This window comes from Trachurus japonicus, chromosome 4 (assembly GCF_045865225.1).
Source record: "Trachurus japonicus isolate A0001 chromosome 4, Traja_1.0".
Taxonomy (NCBI): Eukaryota; Metazoa; Chordata; class Actinopteri; order Carangiformes; family Carangidae; genus Trachurus; species Trachurus japonicus.
In genome coordinates this window covers 4,095,213-4,112,523 of record NC_140910.1, presented here as the reverse complement: position 1 = coordinate 4,112,523, position 17,311 = coordinate 4,095,213, and the positions used below count along the sequence as shown (strand labels likewise).

The 17,311-nt window shown below is 45.1% G+C and overlaps 1 protein-coding gene across 1 annotated transcript; it reads left to right on the top strand.

The window, feature by feature from the left end:
- The first annotated feature begins 1,455 nt into the window (after nt 1–1,455).
- Nucleotides 1,456–13,054, top strand: ndnf (neuron-derived neurotrophic factor). The gene is made up of 4 exons (XM_085773484.1): nt 1,456–1,722; nt 7,848–8,042; nt 8,486–8,610; nt 10,898–13,054. Exons 2-4 carry the CDS (start codon nt 7,849–7,851, stop codon nt 12,292–12,294), a joined length of 1,716 nt encoding a protein of 571 aa, XP_085629610.1. The 5' UTR covers nt 1,456–1,722; nt 7,848; the 3' UTR covers nt 12,295–13,054.
- The last annotated feature ends 4,257 nt before the right edge of the window (nt 13,055–17,311 follow it).

Here is a 17,311-nt window from a genome sequence, read left to right as displayed (position 1 = left end):
TCTTGCATGTACAGTAGCAGGCTGAATAACTATTTTCTCTGAGGCTTTCTTACAGCAGACGCTAGATGACGCTGTTGTTCCAACTCTCAGTCCGACTCCTCACTCAACAGATCTGCTCACTGATGTCAGACCAGCACCAGGCTGATCACTGTCACTTAAACAGTTTTAAAGTTACTCTTTTTTTATTCTTAACTTACATGCTCCATTTATATTGCATTGTTTTAAAAGTGTCACTTTTTTATTCTGACAAATGAGACAACTTTGTATCAGTGTAAATATCAATAATCGATGGTCGAGCCTGATGATGTCCTGCTGGAGCATGGACGCACGCGTGTGAAGCTCTGCAGCTACACCCGACACGAGGAGACGGTCTTCCCGGGGAGGAAACAGCAGCATCCTCTAAAATCCGGATTGCCCGGTCATCAGTCCCCCCCCCCACTCCCTTACTCCCTCACCTCCTCCTCCCACCCCCTCTATCAGGCTATAAATTTGGGGGGCAATTCAGTTTCCGAGACAGCTCAGTGGGGCTCTTATCTTGGGTAAATATTTGCTTCCCTTCAAACGCAGGAACAGACAACACCGATGCCTCACAGGGAATTTCCACAGCTCATCATCATCACACATGCACTGCTGAGGGCTTTTGTCACATATATCACTGTTGCCCTCCCTCCACCTCGTGCATTTCCTGCAGGAAAGTTGCAGCAGGCTGCACTCTGAGCATGGTGTGCATGCCCCAGCTATAGCCTACCAGGGCTCCCATGATAAAACTTGTCTTCACACTTTGGCCCCCCCGAGGGAGTGCGTGACTTTGGCCCCAAAGTAATAATTTCCAGGGAGCATCAGAGTAAGCAGCGAGCAAATAAAAAAAAAGAGCGAGGGGAAAGCCCGCTCTGTAAAGAACCAGATTTATGCCGTGGTGACATCTGACAGTCTGTTTTTGTGCAGCACTAAGCCTGGGTAACTACTAATGTGATTTAAAGTCCAATTCAATTAAGGCTTATTTGACTTTTTTTTTTTTTAAATAAATTTATGACATTATTAGCCTACACTAAGGAGAATTCAAGATAGACCAGATTTTCAGATTTTCTCCATGTGTTAAGAGTTCGAGGGCCAGTCAAACCAGGGAGCAACTCTGCTCCTTTTATTGTGTATGTGTGTGTGCGCGCGTGTGTGTGTGTGTGTGTGTGTGTGTGTGTGTGTGTGTGTGTGTGTGTGTGTGGTGCGCCGCTGCTGAAGGAGTGGGCTGGTTCTGTGTCTTGGAGTCTTCCTACAGAGAGAAGACGAAGTTTCGCACCAGTTTTGCCTCCAATCCAGTGGAGGTTTCAATAGCAGCAGCGCGGCAGGGGAGGGACGCACTGCCAGCAACTCAGGATACCCACTCTCTCTCACACATACACACACAAAGCACACACACATAACACACTCACACACACTCCTGCCCACCAGAGACCAGTTAAATCCGCAAGAAAACTGCAAACACGCACCAGAGCGGTCGCCTTAATCCGATTGATAGGCAGCGACAATAGGAGTGGAACTGGGGGAACTACTGGACACTGTAAGAGGACAACTTGTGTTTTGATTTTTTCTTTTTCTTTTTTTTTTTCTTTTTTGAAATCTTTTCCCACTGAAATCGCGGTATAGTAGTGAGTTTTGAGATCAGAGCGGTTGGAGGACAAGAAGCAGCCATCCTGCAGATAACTTCGCCGCTTCATATTGTGGAAGGTAAGAAAGACCGTCTCCTGTGGAGCTTGTCTATTTTTTTCGCATGATATTCCCTCTGGCACGCTGCGGTGTGTCTGATCCACAGCCTCTACAAATTACTGCACCGGGAAAGAAAAAAGAAAAGAAAAAAACACACTTCTTTCTTCGCTTTCTTTAACTTTTCAGAGGCTTTTATTATTTTTTTTATTGTGCAGAAATGCGCCATATAAATTCAGAGCCGGACTCTCAGAGAGCAGCTCCTTTTGAAAAGAGTCTGCCAGAGAGAGACTGAGGCAGAGAGAGAGAGAGAGAGAGAGAGAGAGAGAGAGAGGGGAAGAGGTTTTTGCGGTTTACAACTCCGGGAAGTTAAAAGTTTCAAACACATTTCAATCAAGCCCCAACTCGCATGCTCTTTTAATTTTGGGTTATTTTGGTTTGGGCTGTGTTTCACAGTCACAGCACATGGCGCTGCTGGGCTCGTGAGGACCGTTAAACTGATGAACTTTAACAAACCCTCCTTTTGCTTTTGTGCCTCCCGAAAGGTTCCCATGCTCCCAGGGGTGACACACACACACACAGACATACACACACTCTCTCTCTCACACACACACACATAGCACCTAATACTACTAATAAAAAACACCTATTCATCATACGCGCAGTATTTCCAGCAGCGTGTGAACAGTTTTTGTTTTTTTGCGCAATTTGGTGAAATGTTTGTTTCACCCACGGCCGCTTTTTACGCGCACCTGTAAGAGCACATAGAGGGGGAAAAGTGCAGGATAACTGTTGACATTATGAGAATTAGAATACATCTGCCCGACTTGTTTTAATTAAAGTGAAACTGCAGGCAGATTAATGACAGTTCGGTTCATGTTGGCAAGTTGATTCCCCCCCCCTTCATCCGGTCCATGTGAGCGCCGTGTTTTTCCTCTCAGTCGGCGTCTAATGAGAGACATACCCGGAGCGGGGATTTGAATAACTGTATTTAGTAGCGGGGGTGAAGCCACACTGCCTCCCTTCTTACTTTCTCAGGAGAATGAATCATGAACAAAAAAAAAAAAAAAAAAGTCTTAAAATGGGAAGGTCTGCGTCGCATACCGTAACTAAACCGTGATTTGCATATGAAAACTCTCCGGCTGAAAGAATTCCGCCAGTGTTGCTATAGGCCGTTTGCGTCCAGAGCGGTGACAGGCTTCAGCGGTGTATATACAGTCTCCTCCGCGCTGCCCCCTTTGTTGCACATCCAGAGTCACTGCTGGAAGATTAAGGACGCACGTTTTTTATTTCCTTGTTAAATTATTCATCATATCCACACCCCTTACACTCCCTGTCTCCAGGGCACATTCATTTTTTATTTTTTGTGTGCAAAGCCCCTCATTATGCTCCCCTCAGATGGACACAAGCAGAGGCAGGGCTGCTGAACAGGCTTTCTGTGCTTCCCCCCCCCTCTCCACCACCACCATCATCATAGCACAACAGATCCTGATTGACTTATTTCCTACCAAGCAGCCAGGGCATGTTGCATGTGTGCCCCCCGGATGATGGGGCGGCAGCGGTGGGTGGATGACTTTCCCATGGGGCATTTGCTGTTTTAATCTATAAAATCTACCCCCCCCCCCACCTCCTCTCCACAGCCACAATGCCAGCACATCAGTCAGAGCCACAGCCACCTCCGCGCCCGCCCGCCCTCGATTCTATTAGAAAATGCAAAAAAGCGGCCCTTGCGACCTGACCCTCCTTCATAGAGACATTCCAGGATGCGGTGCTGAATGCGAGCTCCAGAGATGGTCTATAGAGGAGGAGGCGGAGGAGGTGGATGGGTGGGGGGAGGTAGGGGAGGAGGAGGAGGAGGGTGAGAAGGGAAGGAAACTGGGCTCTCCTTCTCCCATCACGCTATTGTGCCAGCTTCGGTGGTTCTGATGATGTGGAGAGTTCAGAGACTCAAACTGTGAGTGATGTTGTGGATGGCGAGGAGACAGGTCCTGAGCGATGATTTTTAGACTCACACAAAGAGTGGAGCGGAGGAATGCCATGGTTTTGGACACACAGAGAAACATATGGACATACACACACCAGATAAAAATCTCCGTTGTTGGACCGGAGCCCTCACCACAGTCTCTACCAATTCATTAATGAGCTGTTTAGCTCTCCAAGAGCACCAGACCTGCTTTTGGTTTGGCCTGCCTATAGAACAGGTCCAGGTCCTGTGTGGTTCCATCCTTGGCTCTCAGCCCTTCATATACTCCACTCACTCCAATCCCCACATTGGCCCTGAAGTGACAGCAGTGATGGAGCTCTCTGCTGAGGACCCTCCATAAATCTGCCTTCAGACTTCCTTAAAGAAAACACACAGAGGCTTCAGGCCCTGCGCGCCGCTGCCAGGCGTCTTGTTGGGTGGAATCCGAAATGTCTCTTTATTTGTGTTGAAATTAAACTGTCTTTTATTCCCTCCCGTTCTGTTAATGAGCTCCATGTGGCAGCAGGCAGGAGGCTTATCCGTCCTGACAAGGAGCTGGAGGGAAGGAGAGGGAGCCCGGTTAAACAAAGTGAGGAGGGAGAGGAGGAAGGTCAGGGCGAGTTTGGCGCGCCCGTGCACGAGCATACACGTGCACACACGGGGGGATGTGGCGTGCGTGATCAGGTGGATGAAAATTGTTGCACGTAATTGATATTTGGTTGCTTTAATCATCGGTGGGTTGCGCATGATTTTCATTTTTGCAGCTGATTGATGTTGCTGAAAAGATTGCGTCCATCTGGGAGATGTAAAGACAATAGTGTGAACGTTTGTTTTTTTCCCTTTTGCACATGATTTGCTTGTAATGACCTCAAATTAGAGCGGGGTCAAAGCTGTTATTTGTAGAAATTGAAACGAGGGGACGCCATTCCTCAGATCAAACAACAATGGGGTCATTTTCTCATTTTTTTTCTTTCTTTTTCTGTGTAAGATTGATTCTGTGTGAGTCCAAGACAGCCATGGAAAAGAAGATTATCACTATTTAAACCACTCCATTCGCTCTTTCATGTCATGTCACACAGCTCTCCAGATCCCACAGCACTGCCAATTAGAATTTACAGGATGTTTTCCAACAAAATGCTTCATTAATTTCACTGAAAACTGAAACAACAACAACAACAAAAAAAAACTCTGAATATGTAGATAAAAAAGATAAAAAGCAACGGCAGACCAAAGTTGACAAGACTGTGGGTGACCTTGCCCTAAAATTATCCCTTCCTCAAATTGGGATCACACAGTCTTCCCCGTTCTAATTAAACATTCAATTTTATTTGTTCCAGATGTAGCTTTTTTTGATGTGTTTTTTTTGGTGAGGGAACTCGCCCGCATGTAAGAGCAGATCCGGTGTGAAGCTGTGTGACCGTGTCCATGCAGCTCCAGACCGGGGGGGGGAAACTGCAGTGTCCCCGCACAGCTCGGGCGTCCTCTCTCGGGCGGCGGTGGATGCTGACCGAGTGGCTGTATGGGTGCATGCTGAGTGGACTTCAGTCATAGGGTTTGAATCAGTAGTGTCACATGTGAGGAGCACATTGAAAGCACACATAAAATGTGCTAATGACAGTGGTGATAAAACCCATTCTGTGTGAGTGATAGGACACATTATGTGTAATGACATCAGTGTGGTGGACGCAGGCGGCCGGGGGGACGGGGGACAGGGGGACGGGGGGGGAGCGGATTGGCTGCGTCCGCGCCTGTGTGGTGTTTGGGGATGTTGGAATGAAAGACAGCTCTGAACAGCTCTGTACATACCACCTCAGAGCTGTCTTGAGTATTAATAGACATGTCTTTGTTCTGACTGACACGCTTCTGAAGTGGAATGAGACAAGCAGAGGCGATAAGGATCTCCACTCTCTGTGTGAGTCAAACCTCAAAGTACCACTTAGGCGGCTTTCCTTTTGCTCTCTGAAGTCTGGCAGTACAACGGGAGGCTGGTCCGAGACAGCAGCAGGGACAGAGACACTGACAGGAGCTGTCACGGGCCTTTCCCCTCCTCGCATGCGCTCATAAAGGCCCAGAAAGTAGAAATGAAGCCGTGTTTGCGGTGCGAAGGTCCACCCCTGGCCTCTGGTTTTACTTATCTAACTGTGTGCTTATGAAGGCTAACAGAGGAGAGAGGGTGTAATGAAGGAGTGAAGGGGAGGGCTCGGTGAGTACAAGTGCGAAAGAGAAAGGGATTATTTGTTGATGAAAAAGCCGTGATCAAGGGAAGGAGACAGACAAGGGAGGGTGAGCAGAGAAAGGGAGAGGGGGTCATTAAAAGGACACCATCTCGCTTGCAGTAAATGGCAGTAAAGTATCTGGCTAATCTGCCATCATTACACTGATTAAATCACCGGGGATTTGGCGTTCCCATCAGCTGCAATCAATGGGGCAAAATCAATAGACAGGGGATACGTGAGAGGCTCTCAGCCACGGTCAGCTGCACCTCGTCCCGAGCCACAGTTCCAACCACCAAACACTTTTATATTAGCGTCAATAAAATTTAAACGACATGGATTTGGGGATTTTTATGTTAAGCGCTTTATGAAATAGTGTGGTTCCCTGGAGCTCCGAGCAATGTCTTTTCCTTCACACGTCTGTGTCTGAATCTAATCCACCCCCTCCTCCTCCTCCCTGTGGCCTGGAGTTCTCATTCATTCTCCATTTACTTTTTGTCTCTCACTCATTGATTCGCGCACAGATGGTGTGCGGGTCGTCATCCAGGTTTAACGTGAGATGTTAATCGAGGTGAAAGCTTCAAGAAAAACAAGGGAGGAAAAAACATTTAAACATGACATAGCCTGTGTGAAATGTGTAAAGAAATTAAAGTGAGTGCTTCTTAAACACAGTGTAGATCTGCGGCCAAAAATAACTCATTAAGAACAATTTTTGTTTTTAGTCGAAAGGGAGAAAAAAAAAACAACGAAAAAAAGAAAAAGGCCATTCAGAATTTCCATGGCAAAACTGGATGTTTTGGCCACATAACTGTGGCTGATATGAGCCGTCAACACTGATTGCCATTACGCATTAAAAACAAAGCTGCTCTTGGTTGTTTTTGTGCTTGGAGTTTTATGAGAACTGATATCACTCTTTGGAAAATTGGAGTTGTTACAACCAGCGCTTGGTTAGCTGTGATTAGTATGTCACAAAGACTCAAAACAGGGACAAACAGTGACCCTTTACAGTCTGTTCTCATGGTTTCATTGAAAAGAAATAGACATGTTGGATAGGAGTCAATACCGCTCTCTTTCTGTTTGCTAAATAAGAAAACTAGCATTAGCTTGGCTTAGTAATAATAATAACTTCAATTTATATAGCGCCTTTCAAAAAATCCAAGGTCACCTGGGGAGAAAAAGAAAAAAAAGGAGAGAACTAGATGACCAATTAGCTAATTAGCATTAGCTTAGCATGCTGCCCGTCCAGATCCCCTAAAAGTTTCAGAAATACACAGATTAACCTAGAGCTAGGTAGGCTAATAATAATAATAATGGATTGGTTTTATATAGCGCCTTTCAAGATACCCAAAGCGCTTTACACAAACCATTATTCATTCATGCCAGTGGTGGTAAGCTAGGTCTGCAGCCACATTCACCTTCCCTTGGGCGGGCGCATGACGTCTGCCCGACTACCCATTTCTCCGACCATACATTTCTTTATTTTTGCGTCCATTAGTCCGACCTCCCACTTCTCCGACTTAAGTAGCCCTAACCCTTAACCTTACCCTAAACCTAACCTTAACACTGTAGAATGGGTAGTCGGAGAAATGAGCCGTCGGACTTTTGGGCAGTCGGACTGATGTATGCTCCTCCCCTTGGGCAGACTGAAAGAAGCGTCACCACCACCAAACATATTCATTCATACACATTCACACAAGGCAAGGTGGATAAGGTGTCTTGCCCAATGGCAACACTGGGGATGAAGTGGGACCTTCCGGTAATTGGCCAACCCTCTCTACCTCCTGCGCCACCGTCGTCCCACAAAAATAAAAAACGAATGATTCACCGATAGGAGGAAGGGGCAAGAAGTTAACCAAGGAGCAATATTTTGCCACAACTTGTAGCATATCACTCTGTAGTGATCATCTCAGCAACTGGACCTGAAATCCCACAACGAATGTGTTTGTTGATGCCATGTTTCTTTTATATTTCAGAATGAGGCTGTGTAAAGGCTGGAGCACGGTGCTGCTGGTGCTCCTGGGGCTGGGAGCCGTGGCCCAGAAGCTGCCCACGAGGGACGAAGGCCTCTTCCAGATGCAGATCAGAGACAAGACGCTGTTCCACGATTCCTCCATTATCCCAGACGGAGCCGAGATCAGCGGCTACCTCTTCAGGGACACGCCTAAAAAGTGAGTGCTCCTCAAGGCAACGGAGGCTCTAGAGTGAATCCTAGTCATTACAAACTGTTTACATGTTGTTAGCGGAGCAAATAGGGGTCAGTGGCCCCCATCTACTACTGACTGATCCATAGCATCGCTGAAGAAAACATGAAAGTTGCTGATGGCCACTTACTGTAAGCAGATAGGAAACATCAGATGTCGCTGTGTGTAACCTGATCTATTATGTTGATGCAAAAACTAAATAATAGATGAGAAAGTCGCAGGAGTGTAAATGAGCGTCTGTCAGCTCAGAGGGAGAGAGAGTCCAAGGTCAGCGGAACAATGGCAGAGCTGGACGCTTCGGTCTCAAACAGTCTGCTCCTGCCCATGCACACACATTATTTAGGATCACGTCTCACCGTGATGAAACATGGATTTTGTGGGGTTCATATCTAGCCCTGTCATTTCCACAGGTACTACTTTGTGGTGGAGGAAGACAACACACCCCTGTCTGTCACGGTGACACCTTGCGATGCTCCTCTGGAGTGGAAACTCACCCTGCAGGAGCTGCCGGAGGAGGCCAGCGCAGAGGGATCAGGTATAATTGACATCAGGCAGCAGTGGAAGAGGTTAATGACACGTTATGTGGAAATATCACTATCCCCCACACACAATTAACTGACGCAGTGATGTTAGGCTTTGTGTTTTGGTGGGTTTTAATTAAGTCACAGTCGCAGTGTCTAGTCTGACCACTTATGATGTCTGACTCGGCCCAAGCTGACGTCTATAATTTTAGAGGAGGGCTCCACTCTAGTCAACCTACTGAATCAAAGCCATTACATCCCTTTACTTAAGCCGTCTTGGTCTTCTAAAGGTAAATCCTGCTGCTCTCCGTCTGTCTGTCTGTCTGTCTTCCTTCCTCTTTTCCTTTTCCATCTTTCTCTCTTTTTTTCCCCTCTCCACTCTTTCTGCCTCACATTAAAACTTTCTCCATCTGGAGGTTGCCCTGTCAGCACAGCAGATCCTGCCAGATGACTAAAGCAGCGGTTTTGAGTGTAGATGTGTGATGTGAGCATACATTTGAATGTCAATACAATGAGCACCTGCGTATGTGTCTGTGCTCTTGTCAAATCCAATGTTACAAAAATGATTTATTGGGTAGTTAGGCCGCTGGAGGCTGCCCCTCAAGAGGAAAGAATTCATCCCGAGCCGAGAGAGTAACGGCAAAATCCGGACCCGACGCAGCGGTAGAAGTGCGACTTAAGTTCAGTTGGGTGAACTTCCTCCCGTCCTTGCTGCTCTTTTTAGCGAAATGTCTCTGGTGGGAGTAGATCTTTGAGCATTAATTTTTAGTACATCACTGAGCACACTCTGGTCGACAAACATAATATTATGGTTTCTGGCTCAGGCTGCAGTAAGAGCTCAGACTGTCTCTCTCTCAGCGAAGCTACAAGGCTCCTCTTTTTTAGCAGAGCTTCACCGGAAAGGCCGAGTGAATACTGGCCTGTGATCTTTGGGGATGTTTGGAGTGAAAACATGGCTGCAGCGCGAGGGGGGGCTGGCTAATCGTCCGTGAGGCTTGCAGAGCTTCATCGTGACCTCACAGCAACAACATGTTAAGATTTCTTTTTAGTGTGGGTGGAAATTACTTTGCATGAAAGCCACAAAAGAAAAAGAAACAAGGTAGAAAAATACAGTAAAAGGTCACGACTAAACATCTCAACATATTCGGAATTGTAAGAAAAAAAAAAGTTGGATGCAATGTGGAGCATAGAGCTTACGTACGGAAGCGTATTGCATTCACTTTATTTTTTGGTTTGTTTTTCGGGGTAATTATTTCTGTTTTTCTGACTATTTTTTCTGTTTCTCGTGGTCATTTTTTTCCTCTTGTTTTTCTGACTAATTTTTTTCTGACTTCACGAGATTTCAAAATCCCGCGAGAAGCTCCCACCTGCAAGTAACGTTTAACCGCTGCAGTCAAGCCTGCACTTCATCATGGATCTATCACATCTTAGATCCATGAGACACATTGTTAAGGATTTTTATTCAAACTCCACTTTGGTACAGGTTCCACTATTGCTTTATTTTCCAGACTGACGGCTCGAACACAAGCATCAACACACTTTTCCCGGGGCAAGCTACACACGTCACATCCGGGAGCATATAACAAACATCCTTTAAAATAAAAATACTACTCATAACACAATGAGTAAAGGTGCTTTCTTTTACATTGCTTAAAGCAGAAGTAAGCGATCCGGTCGTTTTGGCTAACTTTTTGTCAGCCAATGGAGTTAGCAGTCCCCGCCCTCGTCATGGATCTATTGGTCCTCGTCCCTACGTCACCACATTCACGTGCATCCCTTGGCTGCACACACAGCCCTTCATGCCGTTCTCTCTCCTCATTGGATAAAGCTTGTAGGATACAAGGAAGTATACAAGTAGTTTTCTCCTCGGCTTACAGCAGAGCAGAATGACTGACAGACCCGTGTTTCGGACCAAACACTCTACGTAAGTGATTGCTGTCGGAAGATATAACTATTTAAGACTTATATTAACACAAACATTCCACTTACTTCTGCTTTAACATACATCCATGGATATGCTCCACAAAAAATACAGTCTTATTTTTCACTGTGTTCCAAGTAAATTCAGATTTATATTGAAAGGAAACTGCAGTCTGATGTAGCACCTTTATTTTAAAATCAATACGTTACTTGCAGGTGGGAGCTTCTCACGCGATTTAAAAATCTTGAAAATACGTCAGAAAAAAATGACCACGAAAAACAGAAAATAATTACTTAGAAAAACAGGATTTTTAAATTATTATTCAAGTGAATGCAATACGCTTCCATACTTACGTTGTGCGTGTTGGGTTTTTTTTCCAGGAGAGCCCGAACCTCTGGAGCAGCAGAAGCAGCAGGTGACGGTGGACGAGGGGACGGAGCTCTTCAACTACAAGGGGAACGACGTGGAGTCCTACGTGGCCACCAGCACGCCCTCGGGCCTGTACCAGCTGGAGCTGCTGTCCACCGAGAAAGACAGCAACTTCAAGGTGTACGCCACCACCACTCCGGAGTCTGACCAGCCGTACCCGGAGCTGCCCTACGACCCCCGCGTGGACGTGACCGCCCTGGGCCGCACCACCGTCACCCTGGCCTGGAAGCCCACGCCTACCGGCTCTCTGATGGGCCAGCCCGTCCAGTACTGTGTGGTCATCAACAAGGAGCACAACTTCAAGAGCATGTGCGCCGCCGAAGCTAAGATCAACAACGACGACGCCTTCATGCAGGCTCCGAAGCCCGGCAGAGACTTCAGCCCGTTCGACTTCATGCACTTTGGCTTCGTTCCCTCCGACAACGGTTACGGCAAAGACCGGGGCCTCACCAGTAACAAGATCTCCCGAGCGTACGCGGCCAAGCCCAGAGCGTCGGACATCCAGAAAGTCTGCATCGGCAATAAGAACATTTTCACCGTGTCAGACCTGAAACCGGACACGCAGTACTACTTCGACGTGTTCGCCGTCAACTCCGCCACCAACACCAGCACGGCGTACGTGGGGACTTTCGCCCGCACCAAAGAGGAGGCTCGTCAGAAAACGGTGGAGCTGAAAGACGGCAAAGTGTCCGACGTCTTCATCAAGAGAAAGGGCAGCAAGTTCCTGCGCTTCGCTCCCGTGTCGTCCCACCAGAGGGTCACCCTGTTCGTCCACACGTGCCTGGACGCCGTGCAGGTGCAGGTGAGGCGCGACGGCAAGCTGCAGCTCTCGCAGAACGTGGAGGGGGTGCGGCAGTTCCAGCTGCGGGGGAAGCCCAAGGCCAAGTACCTGATCCGGTTGCGGGGCAGCAGGAAAGGAGCCTCCACCCTGAAGGTCCTGGCCACCACGCGGCCCAGCAGCAAGCAGCCTTTCCCCTCGCTCCCGGAGGACACGCGCATCAAGGCCTTCGACAAGCTGCGCACCTGCTCCTCCGCCACCGTGGCCTGGCTGGGCACGCAGGACCGCAACAAATACTGCATTTACCGCAAGGAGGTGGCCGATAATTACGGCGAGGAGCAGAGACGCCGGGAACAGAACCAGTGCGCCGGGCCCGAGACCCGCAGGAAGTCTGAAAAGGTCCTGTGCAAGTACTTCCACAGCCCGAACCTGCAGAAAGCTGTGACCACAGAGACCATCACGGGTCTGGAGCCTGGCAAGACCTACCTGCTGGACGTTTACGTAGTGGGACACAGTGGCCACTCGGTGAAATACCAGAGCAAACTGGTGAAAACAAGGAAATACTGCTAAATGACTCTGCAAAGAATAAATCTATTATAAATATATATATTAAATAAGTTTATTTAACTCTAAGTGATATTCTACTAAGGAGTGTATACAGACTGACTACTCACACAGCTGATGGGCCTGTGGCAGTGACTGAACTGTTTGTAGAGAGAGATATCAACCTGTATATTTATGTTTACATTTCATTGTGGCACGTCTGGGTGGCCCATGGTGTGAGCTGCTTTGTTACCAGGCTTGTCGTCATCGTGTCGCCCCCCCCCCAGGGGGAAGGCAGAGCTTCAAAGAGAATCATCTTTCACGTTGTATGTTTTCTTTGTTTTTCTGCATGACATTTCGCTTTTGTCCGTCCGTTATTTGTCCGTCGCTTCGGTTTTTTCTTCCAATCACGTGGAGCGGAGGAGATACAGTAGCCGCCTGTATTATATTATATAAATCTCCCACTGCATATTCATCACATGTTTTTTTTTTAGGAAGAATTTAAATTATTTTATACTTTTTCGTCTCTTCTTTTCGATCATCTGCTTTTGTTGATGACAAATAATAACTGTTGCGAGGAAATTCCAGTTTTACGAGGAAGTTGTCGTAGTCCAGACATTCCCTTGTTATGTATCTCAGCCAGTGTTTGCTCTAGAGCCCATCTTGTAAATGTGTTCTGTGCTGCAGATCTGTGTTATTATCACTGTATCGCTGTGTGTGTGTGTCACATGTACAGAGTTGTCCTGCCAATATTCATGTACATAAACACTAAATATAGAACAAGTAATCCCTGTGTCACCCTGGGTGTCATGTTCTTTTGCCAAGCCGTTAACATCACAATCATGGCTCAGAGATGAAAGACCACACTGCGTATTGGGTTTATAGACTCAGACACCCATTAGGGTATGAACATATGAGCAGGACTTGATACTTGGGAGTGATTTTATAATGATAACCTGAGCCCCGAGGAATTATATGCAACATGACAACAGAGGATGAACTCTTTCCAGGAAATACCCTTGAACTTCTTCTCCCAGATCAAACAAATGGTGGTTATTGCTCCACGAGAAAAAAGAAAAAGAAAAAAAAAGTTACCTCTTGACAACCTTGCTTGCGGTCGAGTCTCTTTCAGAAGGTGTACAGTAATAAATCAGTGCGTCTTTGCAAGATGGTCCATGTTCTCTTTGTTCCCTACAGATTCTGTGGCGTCCTTGCGCAATCTAAAGACATGTGGTCTAATTGGTGACACCAGTAGTTTAGGTGTGAGCATGAATGGGTTTTGTCTCTTTGTGTCTCTTCCAGCGCCAGCTCTGATTGGCTCCTGTTTCAATGGATAAGCAATTTGGCTAATTCTAAACATTCATAGTGCATTTCTTTATCTCTGCTAGAGGAGATAAAGGGGTTTTAGCACTCTACCTAGAGCAGCTCCCGCATATGAAACTTAAACCATGCTATATGTTTCAGCTCTTTACAGTTTAAAGAGTGTAGACCATCTGTTTCCCATGGTCCCCTTGTGATCTCAGTTTTTCTATTAAAACAGTCATGATGGTTGCTGCTCTGAGCACAGATCTCCCTAAAGATGGAATACAAATGTTATTGATTTGGAAATTTGCATTTCATACATGGGATCCTGGGTTGATCTCAGGATCACAATAAGAAGGAACAGGTCTGATAAAAGTCACATGTTTGATTTAAGAGTCAGGGCACACATCATTGAAATAACTCTTATCGGGATTTGCAGATATAATGTGACATACATCATACATATATATTGTAACAAATTTAACAAATAATTTTCTTATGTATAGCTTTTTTTATATGTAACTTTTCCGACAAGAGAAAATATAACCTGTCCTCTTTAAATGACAAACATCAGGGCTTTGCTGCTATAGCCAGTAGTCTATTGTTGTGTAACTGATTAATGTGTAATAGTAGTGTTTTATTTCAATGATAAAACCACTGTAATTAACATTTAAACAATGTTATGAAGCCAGTGATCTAATTCATTAGCTAGAGGATTGTCAAGATAATGTTTGCTTATATGGTTTGTTTTGTTTTTCCTATACTTAAATTGAAGAATTAGATCTTTCCTCATTATAATTGTCAGTCTTGTTTTAAACCAAATCAGGCTGAATGATGTCACACTAATCAGAATAGCTCAGTGATTGCACAACTTATGGAAAGCTTTTGAAATGATACCATCTCAGAGTAGGGGAAAAAAGCAGGTGACACTGAACAGGCCGCAATCTCCACAGCAATCTCCCTGTTCACCTCACCTTATGTTATTTTAAGTGCATATACTTAAAAAACAGGTACCAAATTTGGAAGAAATGGGTGACTTGCGATACTATTTAACCATTAGACTCAGTTAACCACAAATAAGCAAGGAGAAAAGCCAGACACACATCAGTGCACATATCCACACGTTCCAATTAGGAGCAGTCTCAGGTGAATGGAAATGCTCTCTCTGTTGTGGCCAAGAAAAGCAGCTGTTGCTCGTGAATTGCCGTGTTTCCATTCCTGACCTTGATTTCGGGTAGCAGCGGTCCGATTCATCGCCGCGACTCACTGTCAATCAAGTGCTCCTGGTCAGAGGAAATGCAGCGAGGCTCCACCTGGCTCCCATTAACCTGCTGTTGCCCTGGAATAATGTGGAGGGGCTTCCACCGAGCTGTGGGAGCGTCGTGGATCTCCCTGTAAACCGCCTCTAATAAAGCTGGTCCGGCTCTGCCTAACATGTTATCCTGCATGTGTGAATGTGATCTGCCATGAAGCACTTGACTTTTTTTTTTTTTTTTAAGAGTCTCCTGCTCTTTGGTCAATTCAAGAGGTCTTGGATGGAAAAAATGTGGAGACATTTCTGTTTTTACCAGCATGCTCCAGGAGATCTCCTCATAAACACTCACGCAAACATACACATACTGTACAGAGAAGCCTCTATGCCAGAGCGAACCATCTGCAGGGCTGTCCGTGTTTATCTTCTGCGTGGTAATGAGTCAGTGCTTTGATGTATGAGTTTTGTATATGTGTGTGTACATGGAGCGGTGTAAGGAGTGCAGACAGACATGTTGTGGGTTGGTAAGTGCTTCATCTGTCTCACCAATCATTAGATTCCGGCTGATGTGAGCCCTCGTTAAAGACCAGGGCCTGAACAAATAAAACACATGGTGCTTATCACGCCTAACTGAGGCTGAAAAATAATCACATTTATATATACATCTCATTATGTTTATACACACTTTACTTAATTATAAAAAAAAATCAGTGGATTATGGAAAAACAGCTCTAACCATGTCAGAGATCTAATTACGTTACAGTTTATTAATGTGGGAATACTGTTGACTCTCTTGTGGAGATTTTGATTTTTTGAGAGGACTGATACCACTGTCAGAGGCAATACAGGAAGGAGCAAAGATGGAGGAAAGAGACTGTTAGCTCAGCTTGGAATCAGATGGAAACAAGTAGCCCTGCTCTGTCCATATAGCAGGACCAAATCATTCAAACAAACAACACATTGTGGTTATATGGGGAGTTATGTACCACACCAGTTACTTCGGTTATATAAATGAATGAATGAATTTTTATTTTCGTGTCATGCCACCATTGTGGCCCATCCCATATGGGATTACAATACACATTTACTGACAAATCAAAAACTAGACAGTCCTTCCTGTTGGTATTACCTGCCACACAAGTGTGACACATAGTAAATAAACAATTTAAGATTACTTTCACTCATCTTTGTCTCATTGCCCAGACCTTTTCAAGAAATAAAGAAAATGCAAATATTTTAAATTGAAAAAGATGTTTTAGCTTCTCAGCATCGTCCAACCACACAAATTTGTTATTTAGATCTACCTTACTAAACAGTTTTTGTCTTAAGTCATAGAAAGGACAGTATAACACGCAATGCATTTCATTTTCCACCTCTTGGATGTCACAAAGTACAAATTCTATGTTATATATTGTATGAGAATACAAAACAAGGCCATGATTTGAAAATACAGCGATTAATATCTGCACCAAAGACAAGCACCACAGTTGCAGCTGAAACTGTTGCTAACCTACAGTATATCAATCGTTAGACTAATATGAGGAATTTAAGAATCAGAGTATGATAATTGAGAAAAGGGAAAATTATTGTCAACAGAAGGCATACATTTTGGCGCTTTCATCTTGGCAGGAAGTGGATCACCATGGAAACAACCTGCATGTTTAAGGTTCATCCAATAGAGGAATCTTCTCCTGGAGTCTTAACACTGGTGTTGGTGATGAGAAATGAAGTGTAATGATGGGATGCATGCCTTCATCAGGAAAACTTATATCAACTTTAAGCAAACAAGATATAACTCTAAACACTATTAAAAAGCTGGGACATGGGATTTTTGAAAACCGAACCTCGTTGTTTTTTTTTTTCTTTTCACATTTGCAGTCTTTGAGCTGCTCTGGGTGACAGATTCTACTGTGTGACCTGTTTTAAAAAAGAAAAATGATGGTTTAAACCATCCAGAGTTGAACTTCTACCAAAGGTAAAAATGAAGCCTAGCAGCATCCTGAAGCTCAGTAATTAACATGCTGTATTTTGCTTGTTTGATCTTATCTTTTATTTTGTAGGTTTTTGTTAATTAGTCAGCCTTTGGGGTGCTGGTAGGTAGATTGTTTTATGTTTGGAAAGAGACAAGCTAGCTGTTCCCTATATTCCACATTTCATGTTATGCTAAGCTAACAATAGCTTCATATGCTACATATAGGAAAGCAAATAGCGTAAGTGTAGTCCCCAAAACATGAAATTCCTGGATGTTAAAAACTTTCACCACTTTCATAAAATAGACGTGGAGCATTGAGAGAAAGATGAACTGTTGACATTTCTTTCAGGAGGAGGAGCCCTCATTTTGCAAAGGACTGTAGAAACTTGGCATTTGTCAGCATGCTTTGTGCATGTTTGTGTGAATGCACTTGCTGCTCAACTTAGAGCTGAGTGACACTTTTGGACAGGGATTGTGAAAAGGGAGCAGACGCTCCAACAGAATCCAAACAGAGATGA